The sequence below is a fragment of the Echinops telfairi genome, unplaced genomic scaffold (genome assembly GCF_000313985.2).
Source record: "Echinops telfairi isolate 266 unplaced genomic scaffold, ASM31398v2 ScPeMD7_7400;HRSCAF=8409, whole genome shotgun sequence".
In the NCBI taxonomy this organism is placed as follows: Eukaryota; Metazoa; Chordata; class Mammalia; order Afrosoricida; family Tenrecidae; genus Echinops; species Echinops telfairi.
Window position 1 is genome coordinate 48,008,657 of NW_022111300.1, and position 21,756 is coordinate 48,030,412.

At 50.3% G+C, this 21,756-nt stretch overlaps 1 protein-coding gene across 1 annotated transcript in view; it reads left to right on the forward strand.

Annotated features, from left to right (window-relative positions):
* The first annotated feature begins 821 nt into the window (after positions 1 to 821).
* TNFRSF11A (TNF receptor superfamily member 11a) overlaps positions 822 to 21,756 on the forward strand; it is a 60,535-nt gene continuing 39,600 nt past the window's right edge. The window contains exon 1 of the mRNA XM_045296068.1: positions 822 to 983. Coding sequence (XP_045152003.1) covers positions 822 to 983 — 162 coding nt within the window. The remainder of the gene's footprint in view (positions 984 to 21,756) is intronic.

The following is a 21,756-nucleotide window of genomic DNA, read 5'->3' on the forward strand; positions in this document are numbered from 1 at the left end:
CCATCTAGCTCAGAAGCAACAAAGCCCACATGGAAGAAGCACACCAGCCTGTGTGATCACGAGGTGTCGATGGGATCAGTTATCAGGCATCAAAGAACAAAAAACCATATCATGAATGAGGGGGAGTGTGGAGTGGAGACTCAATGCCCATCTGTAGGCAACTGGACACCCCCTTACAGAAGGGTCGTGGGGAGGAGATGAGCCAGTCAGGGTGCAGTGTAGCAACGATGAAACATACAACTTTCTTCCAGTTCTTTAATGCTACATCCCCCAACTATCATGACCCCAATTCTACCTAACAAATCTGGCTAGACCAAAGCATGTACACCGGTACAGATAAGAGCAGGAAACACAAGGAATTCAGGAGAGACAAACCCCTCAGGACCACTGTTGAGAGTAGCCATACCAGGAGGGCAAGGGGAAGATGGGGGGAGATAGTAGGGAGAACTGATCACAATAATATATCTATAACCCCCTCCCAGAGGGGTGGATAACAGAAAAGTGGGTGAAGGGATACATCGGTCAGTGTAAGACATGAAAAAATAATAATTTATAAATTATCAAGGGTTCATGAAGGAAGAAAGTGGGGGAGGGAGGGGAAAAATGAGAAGCTGATACCAAGGGCTCCAGTAGAAAGAAAATGTTTTGAGAATGATGATGGCAACAAATGTACAAAGGTGCTTGACACAATGGATGGATGGCTGCATTGTGATAAGAGTTGTACGAGCCCCCAGTAAAATGATTTGAAAAAACAGAGAGTCTCGGGAACCCACGGGGTCGGTCCCCCTGTCCTGTAGGGTGGCTATGAGTCAGCATCGACGATGGCAGTGGGTTTGGTTGGGGAGTTCAGCGGGCCAGCCAGGAGGCCACTGCATGAGTTGAGGGAAGAGCTGGTGAAGGCTGGAAACGGGGGCCAGGGGGCCAGTGACAAGAGAAAGGAGCCAAGTGCAGGTGCAATTTCGGAGAAAGCAGGGCTGTTCCAGGTATGGAAGATACAGGGACAAAGGATGCAGGTGAGCGGGGGGTGGGGCAGTGGTAGAGGTCAGGACAAATTAGCTGCTCAATGAGTTATATTATTCACGGCTCACCAAGAGAATTTCCAATTGTGTCTAAATAAGCTGGTGGCTCAGGTTTGCTTGAAGAAGGGTCCCCCTGCTCACCCCCAGCCCTGCAAGCACATCAACAAACAGGCAGGCTGAGCTTGTCCATCAGCTGGAAGGTCCTGTGCATTAATTTCTGGGAGGCAGAGCCCCTGTTCTCTAGACTGTGTGTGCTGGTCAACAGCCCTGCGTGCCAGGGGGAGCTGGAAACGGTGGGCCCTGGAATGTAGAGTGTCATTTCCTGGGAAGGGGCTGGGAGTACAAGGCCAGGATACGGGCAGCGGGCACCCACTACTGGAGATAAGCAGCGGGTGTGACCTGACCTGAGTTGGAGAAGAGTTATTAGGAATGAAATCTGCCACCAGCCCAGAAGACCTGTCCACAACAACTGGAGCGAAAGAAACGCTCTGTTGCCAAAAAACCTACGTCTGAGTTATCCGGGGGCTGCTGAAATAGAAATGCCACCAACACAGGTGGCTTTGACAAACACCTGTTCTCAGTTTAGGAGGCTAGAAGTCCACATTCAGGGGGCCAGGTGTAGCCTCTCTCTGTGTCAGCCCTGAGGGAAGGGGCTTCGTTCCTCAAGCATCTACTCCTGGGCGAACTCCATATGACTTGCTGGTGTAACCTCTCACCTCTCCAAAGAGATGGACTCAAGATACAGCCTACTACACTCATCTCAAAAGGGGATTTGACACCTTGCACACTATTGAGTGGAGACCAGACGGCTGCAGGGTCACACCAAGCACCATGCCGGAAGAAAGCAAAAGGTCATTCAAAGACAGGAAAGAAAGAAACGACCAACATGGATGCCAGGAGACACTTGAAGCTCGCGCACGCGTGTAGAGAAGCCAAAGTGAATGCAGGAGATGCCAGACCGCTGAGCGAACTTCAGAGAGTGGCTGGAAAAGACAAAGTAAAATACTGTGATGAGATGTGCCAAGACCTGGCGTCAGAAAGCCAACAGGGAAGGACACACTTGGCATTTGTCAAGCTCAAAGAACTGAAGGAGAAGAAAAAAAAAACATACAAGCCTTGAGATGCAAGATGGAAGGATTCTTTGGGCAAAGTGGAATGGCGAGCAGTGCAGGAAGCATCAAAGGCGGTGGAAGGAGTGCACAGAGTCACTGTACTGAGAATTAGCAGTCAGTGTTCAAGCATCTCAAGAGGTAATGCATGTCTGATCAAGAGCTGATGGCGACAAAGGAGGAAGTAGAAGCTACTACACTGAAGACCTTGACCAAAAAACAGGTTCTGTTTCTTAAAATTGGCAAACCACTGCATGGTTAACTGATTGGAAGAGATCCGTTTTTTAAGTGTGTGCCCATTTCAAAGAGAGGTGATCCTATGGAATGCAGAAATTATCAAGCAATAACTTGATTATCACATTCAAGCAGAAATTTGCTGGAGATAATTAAAAAAGAGATTGAAGTACTTACACTGACAGGGAACTAAGGGCTAGAAATCCAAACCAGAATCAGAAAGGGATGTAGAACAAGGGATACCATTGCTCTTGTCAGATAGATCTTGACTGAAAGCAGAGACTACCAGAAAGAAATCTGTTTCATTAACTGTACAAGGCATTATGTGGATCATAACAAACTATGGATCATATTATGAAGAATGAGAATTCCAGAACATTTCATTGTGCTCCTGCAGAACCTGGACCTGGACCAAAAGGCAGTTGTGTGAACAAAATGAGTGGCTGCTGTATGGTTTAAATTCAGGAAAAAAACGTGGGTGTATGCGTTATAGCCTTTCACCTTACTGATTCAGTCTGTATGCTACGAAAAATAAATTTGAGAAGCTAGACTACCTGAAGAAGAACGCAGTCTCCAGATTGGGGAAGACTCATTCATACCTTTTCGTATGCAGAGGAGACAACCTGGCTTACAGAAAGTGATGAGATCCAAGGTGACAACCTTTGATATAGATCACATCTCAATATAAAGGGAAAAAAAAGTTTACAACTGGACCGATAAGCAATATCATGCTACATGGAGAAAATGTTGACGTTTTCGAGGATTTTATTTTACCCTGATCTGCAATCAATGACTATGGAAGCAGCAGTACAGAAATCAAACAATGGATCACATTGGGTGCATCTTTTTCAAAGGGTCTCTTGAACGTCGTGAAGCGCACACGTCATGTTGAGAATGAAGGCGTTCCTGGGCCAAACTATGGTCTATTCGATTGTCTGGGTTGGGCGGGGGATTTCAAGTCCTGGCTCCAGTGCTAGTTTGATCCTTCTTCAGACTCATGTAGCTATGAACTGATGATGCAGAAAGGTGAATCAGGAAACAGGGAGATCATAGGCTGGTGGGTGCAGAGTCCAGTGGATCCCAGGTTGATGGACATGGCCGGGTGCTGGCAGCTCCCAGGTTGACTCCCACGTGCAGAATACCAGCAGGCAGGGAGAGGCAGAGAAAGAAGTTCTTACTGTCTCTTTTTTAGAAAAGGCTTCACCCCCAAGGAGGCATCATCAGACTGAACTGATGGACAGGTTGGACTCTACACCTACAGCTTCACAAAGGTTCAAGTTGACATAAAATCTAACCACCACACTGCCTCATAAGGAATAAGGAAAACCGAAGAAGACTTGATGCCTTTGAGTTATGGGATTGACAAAGAATGCAGAAAATACCATGCACTGCCCGAAGATGGTCTTGGAAAACTCACGGCCAGAAGGTGTCATAGAAGCGAGGCTAACAAGACTCCATCTCACCCGCTTTGGACATGTCATCAGTAGGGTCCCGTCCTGGGGAAAGTAGAGGGTCAGGAAAAGAGGCAGACTCTCAGCAAGATGAATCCACACAGTGGCTACCGCCGTGGCTGCCAAGCTAGCAATGATAGTAACTATGGGTGGCATGGGGCAGAATTCCTTTCTGTTATACTCAGGGTCACTGTATGCTGGAAGCAACCGGAAGACTCACAATAATAATAGCAGTAAACCCTATACTAATCCCACCTCACGGCATACAGTGCACCCTACACGAATCCTGCCTCGTCCTATACAGTACACGCTACACTAAGTACACCCTGTACTAGGCTTTCCCCATTACAGACAGTGCCCCCTCCACTGAGGGCACGCTACACTAATCTGCCTCATAATACGTTAGGAGTGTACGTTACATCCTACATGAATCCTGCCTCATTGCGTACAGTACACCCACACCAATCCTGCCTCATTAACATAACAAAGGCCACCTGTTCCCAAATAGGAGTTGGCCACAGGCATACAGGTGAGACGTGGCAACACTTGTTTCTGGAGAACACAGTGCGGCCCACACAGCAAGCTGGAATCATCCAGGGCAGCGATGGAAGGAGAGAGGCAATCCTGGTCCTTCATGGTTTCCAGGTACTGGTTCATTTTCTCTGCCCTCGGGCTGGAGATGGGGCTGGGCCTGAGTTTCTGCTGAGCTCCTTCCAGGAAACCGGGGCACTAGAGGAGGCCCTCTCGAAGTGGCCTCTCAGAGGCACAGCCTGCCCCTATTGGGGCACACTTTTCAGAGAGCAAGCATCCACAGCTACACGTTGCCCAAAACCAAGAGAAGCCTGGAGTCAGGAAGCACTGTCTTCAACAAGTGCAGACTCTTTTATTTCAATTTGTAAGGAGGTCTGGTCTACCCCCAAATTGGCAGTGCGAGCCCACAAACAACTCCTTAGAAGAAAAGGCTGGTGGTCTCCCCCATTGCTGATGAGACAATGCCAGTGCATAGCCCCTGACAGAAGAGAGTCACTCTCCCCAAGAAGGTGTTGGGGAAAAGCCTAGAGGGCAGCTCTACCCTGCTCCGTGGGGTGCCTGGGAGTCAGAACCAAGGGCACCATTAGTATTTGTGCTTCAACAGGCCTGTCTTCCCACCCTGGTCTCAGAAGTGTCACCTGTGCCCTACCCCTGAAAGAAACATGGTTCCTGTGGACCCTTAGCTCGTAAATATTGTTTACCTGTTTTTGAACATTTTCCCAGTGGGGTGCTATTGCCCGAGACAATAGCCATTGCTCTCCCTTCCTCTCGCCTACTGTCTCTTATGCACCCCTCCCCCCAGCTCAGGCTGTACCCTCACCCCTAGACCAAATCTGAGAGCTGCCAGGTTTCCAAGTGGCAGGATGAACAGACTGCAAAAACGACCGTTTCCGCTCACCAGAGTAATAATAACTTATTACATTTCCTGGGGAGTGTGGAGAGTACACGAGCCACTTCCTCAAGTCTCCAGATATGTGAAGGGTTCCCATTCAAAATGAGGAAGAAGCAGGCTCTTCAGCCTTTGGGGAGTGTGACCGCCACCCCAGGCCAGTGGGAAAAGCGGACGTGAGGGGTAGCATCAAGGCCCCTCCGTGCCACAGCTTGCGTGGGCTTGGGCTTCTCAGCACCTCCTCCAATCCTCCAGCTGGCAAACAGACACCCCCCCCCCCACTGCCGTGTCCCCCCTGACATTGCTGATTCTAAAAAAGAAAAAGAATCATCACTTTTCTCGGTCGTTAGCAACTAGCACCGCCAGCAGCTAAACTCACATCCTGTCCAAAAAGGAGACCTCCCCTCAGAGGGCCATCTGCTCCCTACAGCCTCTCAGCTTTCCACTCTGGTCATTGAGAATTTCCTCTGGGTTTGATGCAGATGGCTCACATTGCTCTCCACGGCCCGTTGCTTTGTGGATGCAGCTCTAGTGGGAGGAGAGCTGGTGGTGCAGTGGGTTAAGCACAGCACTGCTGACCAAGAGGCCACCAACTGCTCCCAGAAAGACAGACAAGGCCGTCTGCTTCCGTAAGCCTCCACAGCTCTGGCAGCCTCCAAGGTCAGCCCTCCTCTGACCCAAACGGTTGCCGTGAGCTGGACTCTATGTCAGTGGACTTGGGCGAATGTCTGGACTGCCTTTGGGCCTGTGCTTGGGAGGAACCAGTCCCCAGAGAAGAACATCGTGCTTGGTAAAGTTGAAGGTCAGTGAACGAGAGGAAGACCCTCAAGGAGATAGATGGACACCGTGGCTGCAACAGTGGCCTCCGATGTCACCGTGATCGTGAGGATGGCGTGGGACGGAGTGGTATTTCGTTCTGTTGTACACAGGATCACTGTGAGTCGGAAGTGATTTGATGTCACCTGACAACAGCGGTGTCCAGAAAGGGTCCCTGGCTGGTGCATGTGGTTACTGCCCTCCACTGCTAATTGCTAGTCTAATTAAAGGTGCTTTGGAAGAAAGGCCTGGTGATCTACTTCTGAACAAGCAGCTATGGAAAAGCCCTCTAGGGTCCAGTCCTACCCCAACACGCATGGGACCTCCATGGGGTCAGAATCGGCTCATGACCTGTAGAGTGTCGAGAAAACATCCCTAGAGTAAACCTAAGTCCACCGAGCCACAAGTTGGCCCCATTTCCTCCTCTGTTGGGGAATGGGGGGAAAGGTAGGCTGGTCAGTGTCTTCGTTTTAATGTGTCTATTGTTGAAGATTGCTCGCCCGCAACTTCCCCTTCCCTGGGTCATTCATTCCAGTTCCCTTAAACCTCTGGGCAAGCTTTTCCCCACCAACAGAAACCTCCTTGGCACCCACTGGTCTACCCCCACCCCCACCCCAATCCAAAATCCAGCCAGTGTGTCATTTTGGGAATCATTGTATTGAGCCTCATGCACTGCCATCGAGTCCCTTCCAACACATAGAGACCCTCTTGGACAGAGTATAACTGAGACTTACATCTTAATGGGAGCCTCGTCTTTCTCCCAAGGAGCAGCTGGTGGTTTTGAGCTCCTGACCTTGTGGTTAGCAGGCCAACATACAACCACTACCCCCACCAGGGTCTCTACATTATACTTAAAAGGAGGCTTGGAAAAGTGTTTGAAAAACAGGATGACCTCCCCTTACAGAATGGTTGGGGGGAGGAGATGAGCCCATCAGGGTGCAGTGTAGCAATGATGAAACATACAACTTTCCTCGAGTTCTTTAATGCTTCATCCCCCAACTATCATGACCCCAATTCTACCTTACAAATCTGGCTAGACCAGAGCATGTACACAGGTACAGATAAGAGCCGGAAACACAGGGAATCCAGGACAGACAAACCCCTCAGGACCAATATTGAGAGTAGTCATGCCAAGGAGTGTAAGGGGAAAGTTGGGGGAGATAGTAGGGGGCACTGATCACAATAATCTATCTATAACCCCTTCCCAGGGGGAGGGACAACAGAAAAGTGGGTGAAGGGAGACATCGGTCAGTGTGAGACATGAAAAATAATAGTAATTTATAAATTATCAGGGGTTCATGAGGGAGGGAGGGGAAAAAACGACAAGCTGATACCAAGGGCTCAAGTAGAAAGAACATGTTTTGAGAATGATGATGGCAACAAATGTACAAATATGCTTGACACAATGGATGGATGTTTGGATTGTGAATGAGTTGTATGAGCCCCCAATAAAATGACTTAAAAAGAAAAGAAAAACGGGATGACCCAATAATGGAATTTTTCCAGGGGGTGTGGGGGAGCGTGCTGTCTTAGAGGACAGACAGAAACCACACTTTTTCTTCCTTGTATTGTGTCTTGTGTGAAAGCACCACAGAGTGGGGCTGGAGACACTGGTGGAGAGCTGGGCAGGTGGAGCTTGATTGGCGTGTCCCAGTGCTGACACTAGAAGGAGCCGGAGAGATCCAACCAGAAGTAGGCTTGAAAAGACCTGGGTGCAGGAGGGAAGGAGAAGGCAGGCTGACTGGGGTGCATGGGGCAGAGACCCAAAGGGCCCTGCGAACCAGTCTCGTGCAGAGCAGGAGCTCTGGAGCCCTGGACCCTGCATCAGCACCCCCTGGGCCCTTGTCCAAAGTGCCCATGCAGCATCCCCCAGACCTACTGTGTCACAAACTTGGCATGGTCTCTGCACGGGTGGAGCAGCCTCCGCAGGTAGCGCTGGTATACACCAAGGCCTGCAGCCCCGGGATTCCATGGAGGAGCCGTGACAGCACAGTCCAGGAAGCACTGGATTGCTAGTCCACAACGTTGGCAGTTCATACTCACCAGCTGGCCTTTGGAAGGTAGATGAGGCTGTATGTTCCTGTAAAGATGTACAGCCTCAGAAAGCCTATATAGGGTCACTATGACTCGGCATCCACTCAATGGCAGGAGGTTTGGTTTCGTTAGGAATTAAGTTTAGCTTTGTGCTTATAGTACCTGCTGCCACCAAATTGATTGTCACTCACAGGGACCCTGTAGGACAGAGGCGAGTCTCCAGGGCAGCAGTCCTTATGGAATTGACCGTCACATCTTCCGCACAGCAATGACCACAAACCACCCACCCTGCCGTCCCGTCAGTGCTCACTCGGTGGCCGGATAGCACAGGGTAGGACTGCCCCTGTGAGTTTCCGAGACTGTGACTCTTTACAGGAACAGACAGCCTCCCCTTTCTCCTGAGGCTGGTGGGTTTGAACTGCTGACCCTATGCTTACCTGACTGTGCCACGAGAGCTCCCTCAGTTTACCAGCGTTCCCGCCATTTGTGTGCCGACATGTGCAAGGGGATTTCATGTGGCTGCTGTTGGATGCCCTGAGGCAGCTCTGACTGCCAGCACCCTCTGTGTGACGGGAGACATTGCCCGGTCAGCACATCCATGCAGGACCGCACCTTACACTGGGCATCCCTAGTCCTGGCTCCACCGTGCAGGGCAGAGGTGAAAGCAGAGGCACAGAGAGGCAGGCAATGTGCCCAGATTTGGACAGCTAGTGGCCGGGCTGGCCTTACCTAAGCATCCACTCTTCGATGGGGTAGGAAGGAAAGCAGACCTCCAGGAGCGGCGGGAGAGAGATGTGGCAGTCTGTCCACACGTGGTGGTGATTGTGTCTTTCTAGCAGACAGGGCAATGCTGCGTCTTCCAGGAGAATGGAGAGAAGAGACCGTTGATCTCTGACTCAGGAGGAAGAGGAGTGTGACAAATTGAATCATTGCTGCCACTTCCCAAAGCGAAGGCAGCTCCAACTCCTCCAGGCCGCCTGCCACCCCCACCCCACCCCCCATGAAGTGGCCACAGGGATGTGTTCCTCCCTCCAAGCCCTCCCCCCACCGTCTGGAAGATGTCTGAGGGGGAGGTGGACCAGGCCTCCGACTTAGGACAGGTGCTGTCAGAGGGGTCATGGCAAACCCCCCTGAAAGCAGCTGTTTTATTTTCAAGTTGTTTGTGTCTTATTGTGGTTATTGGGTGTCCTGAAGTCAGTTCTTTCTCCTAGTCACTCCATGTGACCAAGTAGAACTGCCCCCAGAGCTTTCTACACCCTCATTTTTGCGGGAGCAGAGTGCCAGGGTTTCCTCTGCACAGCTGCTGGGAAAATTTGAAATGATGACCTTTCAGTGAGCAACCTTTGCACAGCCAGGCTCCTTCTGTGTGTGCCTAGTGTAGTAAAGGAGCCTGGGGGTTAGGTGTTGCTAACCACAGGGTCGGCAGTTCAAACCCACCAGCCGCTCAGGAGAAAGTTATGGCTGTCTACTCCTGTGGGAGGCCCTGGACAGTCCCTGTCCATCTGAGTGGACTTGATGGCAGTGAGGGTTTGGCTGGAGCTGGAAGTAAAGAAGGCCTGGTGGGGCAGGGGTTAAGTATTGGGCTTCTCTGCTCAGCAGGAGGTTTGCCCTCTTCTATCAGAGCAGGTCCCTGTGAGTCAGAATGGACCTCAAGACAATGAGATTTCCCCATAATGGGAGTCCTTGGGTCCTCCCGGCCGGCCGCTAGTCAGTGCATTAGGCTGCTGACACAAAGGTTGGAGGTGTGAGCTCACCAAAGATCTTTGCATCTTTGAACCGATGGCCCCACACAGATGAATGCATCTGACAAGGGATATTTGCATATGCATACTTTCCCTTGCCACAAACACATCCATGAATGTGGTAGAGCATACTGGGACTAAGGGATGGAAACCTCGCAGACACAACCAGGTGCCTTGAGGGAATGGGCCGTGGGGCTCGGGGGCTCAGGATCTTGGTCTCAGGGACCCCAAGGTCTATTGGCATCAGCTCTCAAAGACAATGCTGTGCGTCCTACTGTGAGCAGTGACTGGGGTCTTAGAAGCTCGTTGAGCAGCCACGGAAGATGCAACAATTGGTTGGTCTCTCCCCATCCCATGGGAAGAAGACTGGTCAAAAGTGAAAGACACTTGACACATTCGTCCCGTGGATTCATGGACCACACAAACATAAGGTCCATAATCCTGAAACCAGATGAACGGATCTGGTGTCCAACCAGCCCTGCCAAATGCTCTGAAAAGGATCACATTAGATGGTTCTGCATTGAGTGGGAGAAAAACGGGGGCCGGAAACTCAGAATCTTAAGAGACTGGGCTTATTGGTCTGAAAGAGATTGGTGGGTCCTCCCAAGACTCTGGCCCAGAGTCAGGTCTAGATCTGAACTCCCCCCTGTGTCCGCATCATCATTTCCCATCAAAAGGGCGGTATTTCACCCCGGCAGCGGTTTAGGAATGAGGGAGGAGGGGAAACAAGAAATCGAGGGAGGAAGTGGGATGAGGGGCCCATGAGGGGCTTGCAAGAGATGCGCTGAAACAGTGTGTGGACATGGCTGCGTGTGAAACGCATGATGCGTGTGAAACCTTCCACTAAATCACAAGAAGAAGCATTTTGGTTTTGGTTTTTAGAATAATGAGCCAAGCAATTGGACACCACACAAAGAGGACAGGCAGATAACCCTGGGGGGCACAGTGCTGCCTACCTCACCATGAGCTGGAGGGTTGGATTACAGGGACTATCATGTCAGGAGGTTTGGGGACCCCTTCTTGGACTCAAGGAGACCCGTTAGAACTCATGTTAGCCTACAAGTGGTCAGCTGGAGCCTCCCGGCCATTCCAGGGCTAGAACATGTGTAGCCCTCTAGTAAAGGCCACAGCCTTGGGAACTCTAAAGGGAAGGCCTGGCCTGCCCTAAAGGATCATTTTGCATCAACTTGACATGAGTGGGTGTGTGTTGTTGTTGTTGTTGTTGTTTGGGGGGGGGGGGCGGCCTTTTCTTTGACCTAAATGACCTGGGCTCCTTTTTTTTAAAAATGGGAGGTAAAATATACAGAACAAGTGCTGCCATTCCAACCATTGCAAAGCAAAAGGCAGTAGCAGTCTTTCTCTTCACAAGGGGTAGAACCATCACCACCATCGATTTCTGACACTTGGCCTTGCCCCCAAACAGAGAGTCTGCACACGTTAAAAAGCCCTTTCCATGCCCCAGCCGCTCTCCCCAAGCACCTGGGAACCACTGACCTATCTTTCCATTAAAATCAATCCCCACCAAAGAATAAATGACAAGGAGAGAGAGGACCCAAACATGGACCTCTGGCTCCCTGAGGGGGGTAGGGAGGTGCTGTTAGGGCTTGGTCCGAGAAACAGCATTGTGTTCCTGGTACACAGTAGCAAGACATCTACATGGACCCGAACCTGTGATGATGGGCATAAGATCTACCACAATTGCCCCTGAGTCAGCAGTCATACACGGTGAGCCCTTGTGTGTCAGGGAGACCGTGCTCCAGCGGTTTTTCAATAACTGGTTTTTAAAAAATATATATTTTTTGAGAGCAGATCTCCAGGCCTTCTGTCAATGCCCCTCTGGGTGAATTCCTCCCTCCCACCATTCTCTTCGCTGCCAGGGATGTTAACTATTCGCACTCCTAGCAACACCTGTAAGATAGACAATACAAGTAAGCTCCGTGGGGACACAAGTAGAAATTTGGTCTTAAGCCTTTACCTGTGAATTTCCTATGGTCCCAGGGGGGTTTTTTTTGTTGTTTTTTTTTAAACGAAAAGGCTCAAGTAAGAAAATGTTTGGGAAAAAAAAAAAAAAAAAAATGTTTGGGAAATGATGATGGTAACATATGTACCAATATGCTTGATACAATTGATGTATGGAATGTTATAAGAGCTGTAAGAGCCCCCAACAAAATGATTTTTTTTTAATGAAAAGCAACCATAATCACCAAGTGGCCCTTTGGTTTTCCGTGCCCCCGCTGGGGGGTCGTGAGGTCCTGGGGGTGTGTAGAATGACAGATGACCGAAGCACAGGAGGAGACAGCCACCTCTGAGCAGCGCGGGGCCGCCCTTGCCCTGGGAGACAGGAGTGCCGCCGATGCCGCACGCCTGCTCCTCGGGGCACGGGGAGACCCGGGCAGCTGTGTTGTGTGTTCCTTAAGAAGACATGCTTCCTGTCCCTGTTGGAAAAGAGATTCCAGATCTTGATGTCGCAACCCCCTGCCCCCAAGGCATCTCCAGTTTTCCTTCCAACTGGTGGAATTGTTCCAAGTCAGCGCTGGGGCGTGTGATTCAGACTTTAAGACGGTCTCCTGTGAAGGGGCGCCTTGCAGGTACAGTCGTCCTTCAGGAGATCCAGTCCCTTAATGGGAGGAGAATTTTCAGTATTTTCTGGCTGCCCAGCGCTATTCCACTCTACCGATCCCCACCCCCAGCCCCCCACTGAGTGGGTTGCCTGTGCCCCTGGTGCACCCGGAGGGTGCGGTAGGCTGAGGGACGATAAGTGCCCAGCGCAGGTGTGGTGCAGTCATTGTGCCATGTGGGCCTCCTTCACCCCCAGCTCAACGTCAGTGATGGGAGGGGTGGTCCCCATGGCCCCACAATGTTGTACGACACATGGACAGTGTTTAGGCATGTTACAAAGTTAGGAAACTCAGTCTTCAATGTGATCTCTGACTTTGCCTCTCAGAGCTTAGCAGCACCGGCTTTGCCTGGGAACTGATTAGAAATGCAGACTACTGCCTGGGGACCTAACATTTACGCATGTTGCTTCATTTCACAATACCATGAGGCAAACACTGGCCTGGGAGGAAGGATCCCCAGTGGCACAGTGGCTACAGTGGTCAGCTGCTAGCCAAAAGGTACACAGTTCGGACCCACTCCACGCTCTTCCGGAGAAAGATGAGGCTTTTGTCTTCTGTAAAGATTTACGCCCTTGGAAACCCCAAGGAGCAGTTCTGCCCTGGCCTGTAGGGTTGGTCTGCGTTGAAATCCACCTAGGGGCAGTGGGTTTGGTTTGGGGCTGTGAGGCCTGGCTAGAGCGGAAGAGTCAGAGGCCGATGCTGAATAAACACTGGGTGATTTAGTTTATTAAAACAAAACAAAACAAAAACTAGGTCACCCATGGCTCCGGCAAGAGAAGGTGAAGGTTGGTTTTTATTAAAAGAAAAAGGAAGTTGGTAGGTAGGTCCGAGGCAGCCCAGGGATCGTGCTGCTGAAGGGTTTGAAAAGCAGAAGAGATGGGTAGTAATTACCGGGGCCCATGGTGTCCCCTGCCCCACCTCAGCCACTGTGGGAGGAGACCAGGTCACCCCACGGCACTGGGCTGCCCAGGGCCGTGGCTGTGGTCTCCATTCAGGAAACAGCTCTGACTTAGTTCTTCAGCGCATGGATGTAGCAGCTTCTGCTCTAGTGAAGAGCCTGGCTGGGGCCCCTGGGCCACCCAGGAAGGGAATCGGACCTGGAAGGGCCCTTGCAGCCAGTGGCCCAGACAAGCAGAGGGTCGTTGATTTTGACTGCAGCAAAGAGGAGAGTGCTTCTCCGCTGAAATGCACAAAAGCGTTGGAGACAATGCCGCCCCCCACCCCACCCCCCATGAGAAGAAAGCGAGCATTCAGTGGAAGTTATGCTGAGTGATACTGTGAGGACGAGTCAAAGCCACCCCTTTCACTGTGTTTAGGAAACAAGCCCTCCTTGCGCTTTCATTTCGGGGAGCCCCCAGCTGCATGTTTTTTTTAAAAAAAACTATCTCATTTGGAGACAAAGAATCTTGCCATTGAAGTTTTGAAATGCAAAGTTATTTCTTCATTTTCCCTTGGGCCCTGTGTTTTCTCTTCAAGGAGGAGTGGGCATAATAAAGGCATTGTGGGGAGAGGGAGAAGGAGGGCTGAGAATCAATGGACCTTTGATGCCAGGCGCAGTAGGATTGCTCCTGCTCCGGAGCCTATGCCCATCTGATGTCCAGGTGGTCAGTGGGGTAACGCCGAAGGGTCCAGTGAGCAGCAACTTTCAGAACAGTTGTGTTAGTCTGGGTAGACTAGAGAAACAAATTCATGAACACTCATATGTGTTGAAGAAAGAGCTTTATATACAAAAGCAATTGAATATTGAGAAAACATCCCAGCCCAGTCCAGATCAAGTCCATAGTCCAATATTCGCCCATATGTCCAATTCCAATCTATAAAGTCCTCTTCAGACTCATGGAGCACATGCAATGATGCCGAATGCAGGAAGATCACAGGCCAGTGGGTGGAAAGTCTTGTGGAGCCAGTGGCAGTAGAAGCATCTCAGTGCTGGTGGCAGTGTATGTGTGCACGCGCGCGCGGGGGGGAGGAAGGTAGGTCCAGAGTTCTAGTGTAGTTCCATGTGTCTTGTCTGCATGCATGTCTCAAAGGAACTGAGCATGTGTCCCACCTCCAGTGAGCTATTTATCTCCTTAGCGCCTCCAAATGAGGTCATCAAGTTGCAACCGGATTGACAGGCTAACCACCACCCTTTCACTCTTACGTCTCAAATTGACAACAGATCATTCAACTACGACAACAGTTTGTAAAGGTGATTGTTTCACGGTGGCTCAGTCCAAGCGGTGACTATGTCAAGATTTTTAATAGACCACAAAATGCCCAACCAAACACACTGCCGTTGAGTGGATTTTGACTCATGGGGACTCTATAGGATAAACCTGCCCCTGTGGGTTTCCAAGGCTGTGACTCTATGGGAGTATAAAGCCTCATCTTTAGCCTGAGGAGCAGCTGCTGGTTTCAAACGACTGGCCTTGTGGTAACCCACTGCACCACCAGGGTTCCTCTAGGGACCCCAGTGACCCTAATTTGTAAAATGCTTACTTATCAAATCTCATCTAATTCAGTTTTTTTTTTTCCTGGCCATGATAGCTATTCCAAAAGGCAAAAAAATACACAAAACTTGTGTGTGGCAAATGTAAATTAAAGATAACAATAAAGATAGCATGGAGTGCTCATTCTATAAACTTTGATGGAAGAACAGCAGTGCCCAATAAGACCCTGAAGTCAGTACTCCTCCATGCTGACACTGGAAATGGGCTTGGTCATGATCTGTATCAGTGATGTCATCAATGTGGCACCTTATGTAAGTCCCTCCTCTCACCTTACTTGACCACACAGGCTCTTGGATCTGCTGGTCAAGCTGTGCCCATTTTCCCTGAAGGCCTTCAGGGAAAGGCACACTCTCCCTCCTGGTCCACCACCACCTCCAGTTGACATGGAGTGAGTCATGTCCTGCTCGTGGCAACCGCATGTGTGTGTCAGAGTGGAATCGGGGTTTCCAATGGCTGAGTGTGTTGAATGGGATCACGGGGCCTGCATCGACAGTGGATTGACACAGCGACCGCAACAGTCACTGGGTGGATTCGAACCTCCAGCTTTCAGTAAACAGCCAAGTGCATTAACTGTTTGTACCACCTGGGAGATGTTCTTGCCCATGGTCAAGGTGGCTTCTGACTCACAGCGGCCCAGTAGGACTGGGTAGAACTGCCCCTTAGGGCTTCCAAGACTGCCATCTTTGTGGAATGCAGCCCTGGTGGCACAGTGGGTTAAGCTCTGAGCTGCTAGCAGCAAGGAGTCCTGGTAATGCTGTGACTAAGCACTTGGCAGCTGTCTTGAAGGGTTGGCAGTTCAAACCCACCAGTTGCTTTCTGCTCCTGTAAAGATTTCTTTTTATTTGGATCCATATTCAATGCCCACAGAAGCAGCAGTCAAAAATCAAATGATGTATTACATACACTACACATGACTTCTGCAAAAAGGCCTCTTTACAGTGCTAAACGGGAGGGAGATGGGGCTTTCTACTCCCATAAGGAGTTAGAGTCTTGGGACCCAAGCAGCTCTGCCTTGTCTTATGGGTTTACTAGGAGTCATCTTCGACTCGATGGTAGTGAGTATGTGTCTTAGTCCAAGTAGGCTAGAGAAACAAATCCAGGGAGACTCATGTGTAAGAAAGAGCTTCATATAAAAGAGCAATTGTATATTAAGAAAACATCCCAGCCCAGTCCAGATTAAATCCATAAGTCCGATATTAGCCCCTATGTCTGATACCAGTCTATAAATACTTTTTCAGACTCACACAACACATGCAATGATGCTGAATGTAGAGAGATGGCAGGCTAGTGGGTGGAAAGTCTTGTGGATCTAGTGTCAGTGGAAGCATCTCATCTCAGCGCTAGCATGGGCCTCCATGTGGCTTCTTCAGCTCCAGGGCTTCTGGCTCCACCAGCGTAACTCCATGTGGCTTGTCAGCAGGAAAGGCTCACAGAGGGAGTGCATCCCACCTCCAAGGAGGAAGACAGGAGTTCCCAGAATTCTCAGGAGAAGGACATGCCCACACAGAGGCCTCATTGGCTATGACCTGACTGACAGGCTAGATTCCACCCCTTCACTCAAGTTGACAGGGGATTATGTAACTACCACAGTAAGTGAGTGAGACAGTGCTATAAGGGAAAGAAGGTACTTTGAGGACTAATGTATGCCTGACCTGTGGTTTGTTCAGATGCCTCATCTGTATGGGAAAGCTAACCAATGAATAAGGAAGACTTTAGTAGAATTGATGGATTTGAATTACAGTGTTGGCAAGCAATACAGTGAACCCTCGTTTATCGCGGTTAATCGGTTCTAGACCCTACCACGATAAATGAAATTCCGCGAAGTAGGATTCCTTATTTGTAAATCAAATATTTTTGTAGTTAGAGCATAGAGGAAATGAAAAAACACCCTTTAGTCACCATTACACTCGTATTACCCAATTTATTAAACGAAAAAGAGAAAATACAGTAAAACATTTTGGAAGTTACAATTATCATTTATTATTTATTATATTATTTATGGCATCAAGCGTGTACAGTATGAGCCAATCAGTGGCAGTAATGACAGAGCATGCGCTGTTACGCAAAAACCACGATAGAGTGAAGCCGCGGAAGTCGAAGTGCGAAGTGGCGAGGGTTCACTGTATTAAATACCATGGGCTGCCAGAAGAATGGATAAATGCTCTGTCTTAGAGCAAGAAGGACAGACATAATACTCCTTGGAAATAGGAATGGTGAGACTTTGTCTCACATACTTTGGGCATGTTATCAGGAGAAGGACATCATGTGTGGTAAAGTAGTGGGTCAGCGACAAAGAGGAAGCCCATCAAGGCGAGCAATCGACACAGTGACTGCAGCAATAGTCCTCAATGGCACCCAACAACAAGGACAACAGCGTTCTGGTGGTGCAGACGGTTAAGTGCTTAGCTTCTAACTGCAAGGTTGGCAGTTTGAACCCACCCCGCTTCTACATGGCCGAAGAATGTGGCCAATCTGTTCCTATACTGATTTAAAAACCCCAAACAAAACAAAACTCACTGCCATCAAGTCAATTCTGACTCGCAGAAACCCTACAGGACAACGTAGAACCGCCCCTGTGGGTTTCTGAGACTGTCACTCTTTAAGGGAGTAGATAGCCTTTCCCTATGGGACAATTCTGCTCTGTCACATGGACTCACTATGAGTCAAGATCCACACGATGGCAACCAATGACAACTACATCTTCATTGTGAGGCCCTGATAGTGCAAATGCTTCACAGACTTGGCTGTAACCAAAAGATTGTCGAGGTGCAAGCCTACCCAAAGGTGTCTTAGAAGCAAGGCCTACTTCCCCCAAAAATCACCCATTGAAATCTTTCTATTCAGATACACTGTGATCACCTTGAGTCAGCGTCAACCCAGAACTGGCGGGGGCGGCAGCCGCCGTGTCTGCCAGCGCTGACCTTCAGCATGAGACCCGGAGATTCGATTGGACAAAAGAAAGCCAAGCCGTAGGTTTTCTCTGTAAATCTGTAAACGTGAAATTCTACCTACTAGGCTTATTTGTCATCAGTGTCTGGATGGGTATTCGGTCAAAACTGGGTGGTGTCCTATTTAAGAAAATCACTGGGAGATCTAATCTGGCCCCAGCTGTATCTGCAGACGCACTGCATGAACCGCGCCTCCGCCTTCGCGCGACGTGGCTTATGTAACAGCTTCAGACTGCAAACCACCGAGGTGACTGGGCCCGTGTCACGGCGTTAGCATGATGCCGCCCATTTCCAGCCCCATGAGAAGGCACTTCTTTTTCTGAAATCAAACTTGTCGTTTGCTTGTTTGCTGTTGCTAGCTCTTTAAGTTCCTTGAATTAAACCCACTGCCATCGAGCTGATGCCGACTCACAGCAACCCTATAGGACAGGGTAGAACCATCCCTGTGGGTTTCCAAGACGGTCACTCTTTACAGGTATAGATGTAGAAAGCCCCATCTTTCTCCCACGGAGCTGGCTGGTGGTTCTGAATCGCAGGCCTTGCCGTTAGCAGCCCACCTCATCACTACCACGCCGCTCGGGCTCCTTCCTCACAGGCGATGGTTTTCGTTGCCCGGCTAACACTCCCTGGGCCAGGCAGCTTTGGTGGGCAGGTCTGGCATAAAGAAAGCTGGGGGTACTCAGTAATATGACCAGACTGTCTGCCTTTCCCTCTGCCCCCACCTCAACATCTCTTTCCCCCCCTCTTCCTCCTTCCTGCGCACACTCCTTTCCTTTCGCCCCCACCTCCGGGAATGATCTGACCCCCATCAGTGATACTCGTTGTGCACAGGTATGTGGGGTCCTGGGGACAGTGGTGGTGCCGTGGTGGAAGCCTTGCCTTCCCCGTGGGAGACAGACAGACCCAGGTGCAAGTCCCAGGCAGGGCACCTACCACTTGCCCATCAGGAGAGACAGATGTATTGTTTTGACAACGAACAGGTTTCAGTGGACTCGGAAGATAGGCCTGGTGATCTTCTAATGAAAATCAGCTAGTTGAAAACGCTGTGCGCCATGCTGTTCAGACCTGAAGCAGCCCTGGGGATGGCCTAAGACCAGGCAGCGTCTGCTCTCTTGCAAGCGTGTGGTTGCAGCCAAAGACAACAGAAGGTGTCTGGGGCAAGGTCAGTGAAGGGCTCAATCCCCTTCCCCTCCCCCAGGGGCCCTGGAAGGCAGGCAGGACAGTCTGCTTTCAAAGCATCACAGCCTTGGAACCTGATGCGAACCAAGTCCACTGCCATCAAGTTGATTCTGACTCCTGCGGACCCGTATCGGATTTCCGAGGCTGTCAATCTTTACCGGAGCAGACAGCCGCATCATTCTCCCGTGGAGGAGCTGGTGTGTTTGAACCGCCGGCCTTGTGGTTAGCAGTCCAGGGCGTCCCGGGAGCAGTTCTGCTCTCCAGAGCGGTGCTGCTCTGCACACACGGATGAGCAGGAGTTGGCATTGACTTGATGGCACCTGGCAGCAACGTGCATGCCCATAGTTAACACGTGACCGGGCGCAGGCTGTGTGAACCGTGGCGCGTGCCGTGCAACGTGATTATGTCATGTAATTCTCCCAGCCGCCGTAAGCGAGGCCACACGTTTAACCATGAGAAAGCGGAGCCTTACTTTTTATTGGGTGCTGCCAGGGGTCAGGTCCTGTGCGCGCCGCCCGTCCGTGAACTCTAACACTTGACTTTGCTAGCGCCTGAGCCGCAGTTCTCCGGGACCCGGGCGGGGGGTGGGGGTGCGGGGGGCAGTGTTCGGACCCGATTCCCTGCATTTATAGCTGGGGAAAGAGACGTCGATGTCATCTTTCCCCCCTTCAAATTGCAGACCTGTGGGCGCTGTCATTGAGGAAATGTCTCCGTAGAAACCACAGCGTGCACTCGACACTTGATACCATCCGTACTTACAGCACCGCGTCACGGTGATGTTTCTAAATGAAAACCTGTGGAAAACCCCTCCCGTGTTCTTCTCGGGTAGCTCGCTTCTTTCTTCCCCTTCATGAGTTGGCAGTCTGCGCCCAGCCTCCGTAGTCTTTCTTGCATGTCAGCATGAATTTTCAGAAGGGCAAGACAGTAATTTTAGCATCTGTAATGACTTCCACTACAATCAGGCTGATTAACAGCACAGGGGGGAAGAAAATCCATATTTAACTCCACCTTTCTTACAGGTCTCTAAATACAGATCCACTGGTCTCCCTACACCTCCGGCAGAAATAGCCTACGTCTCCAGCTTCGGGGTTTTTATCATTAGACCCAAAGTGGCTCTGCCTAGGGCAATGCATCTCTGTAGCATTTGAAAAGAAAGGAGTTTGATTTGCAAGAGATGGCTCTTCCTCCAGTGTTCCGCAGTCTTTCCCAGACTGTAAATGTGCTCGTTCTAGAACAGTCTGTCAGCCATTAGGTAAACACCAGCCTGTGCGCCCCAAACAAATACACACAAGACACAGTAAGATGTGAGAAAGTCAGTCAAATAAATTAAATACGTCCTTTCACTGTTTTAACTCCCCATTTCTGTAAGGCGTGTGGAGACCGGGTGGAACAGTGATTACCTGTGGGGCTGCTAACGGAGAGGTCAGCAGTTTGAAACCACCAGCAGCTCCAAGGGAGAAAGAGGAGGCGTCCTACTCCCGTGAAGCGTCGTGATCTAGGAAAGCACAGGGCAGTTCTACTCCGACCTGCAGGGTCGCAGCGAGTCCGTATTGGCGCGATGACAGCGGGTCGGAGTGGGCTTCCTTTCTTTCTTGAAGGACTACCAAGAAATGTGGATGGAAGGCTTTTTGCTACAAATGTTTGTGTTCCTTATTCATTCCGAGAAGGCTTTTAGAACACAACAGTTGGGCCAGACGGGATTTTTGTAGTTAATTGGTTAAGAACTGCAGTGGGAACCTATTACTACATGGCTGTCTTTGACAAGACTTGTAAGAACTACCTTAAGTCGAATTACAGTTCCTAAGACACGGATGATACAAACAGAGCCGCTTCTTGCTTCTTGCTCTGCCTCTGAGAAGAGTCCCAGGTATAGAATGGATCACAGGCCGTCCCCTTCCCAGCGAGACACACAAGAACACCCATCACTGGGACCACTGGTGACCTGTGGGGAGGGGTGGCTGGAGGGAGCGGGGGAGGGAGACTTCCCAAACTGCCTGTTGGACCTTTTGGGCATCATGTGACTCCCTATTCAGGAAATATACCTCTTAAAAGTGGTTCTACTGTGTTTGCTCTGACTATTGTTTAAAGAAAATAAGCTAAACCAAACCCCAATGCTGTCAAGTCCCTTCTGATGCACAGTGACCCAACAAGTGTGCCTTGGGGTTCCCATGACTGTAAATCTTTACAGAACGGCTGGTGGGTTGGAACATGGACCTTTCCGCTAGCTGCCTAGTGCTTTAATCACTGTGCCACCAGGACCCCTGCGGAAGATGGTTAAGTCAGCCTCAGGCGAGCTAAGAGAACACTCTAGATAACTGAAAAAGGTTACACATCTCAATTCAACTGCCAAAGGCTTTCCCTCGCATCCTGGAGGATATAGCTGGCAAGCCACCCAGGCATGGGGACATTGACATAATGTACATCCAGCCTAAGCTGACAGGAAGCTGAGTCCAACTGGGAGTCTCAGAGACACAGAGCCTGGAAGTCAGGAGCAGGCCAAGAGCCAGCCTGGGACAGACCCAGGGGCAGGTCCCTAGACAGTCATGCGTCTAAAGAAAAGGATTTCCTCATGGGGTCCAAGCGCAGGGGCTGACGTGCACAGAGCAAACCAGGGACTCTGTTATCAGCTCTGGGGTCTGGAATGAGAGCGAGACCAGCAAAAGGGTGAGGTCTGGGGCTCCCCCTAGGATTGGA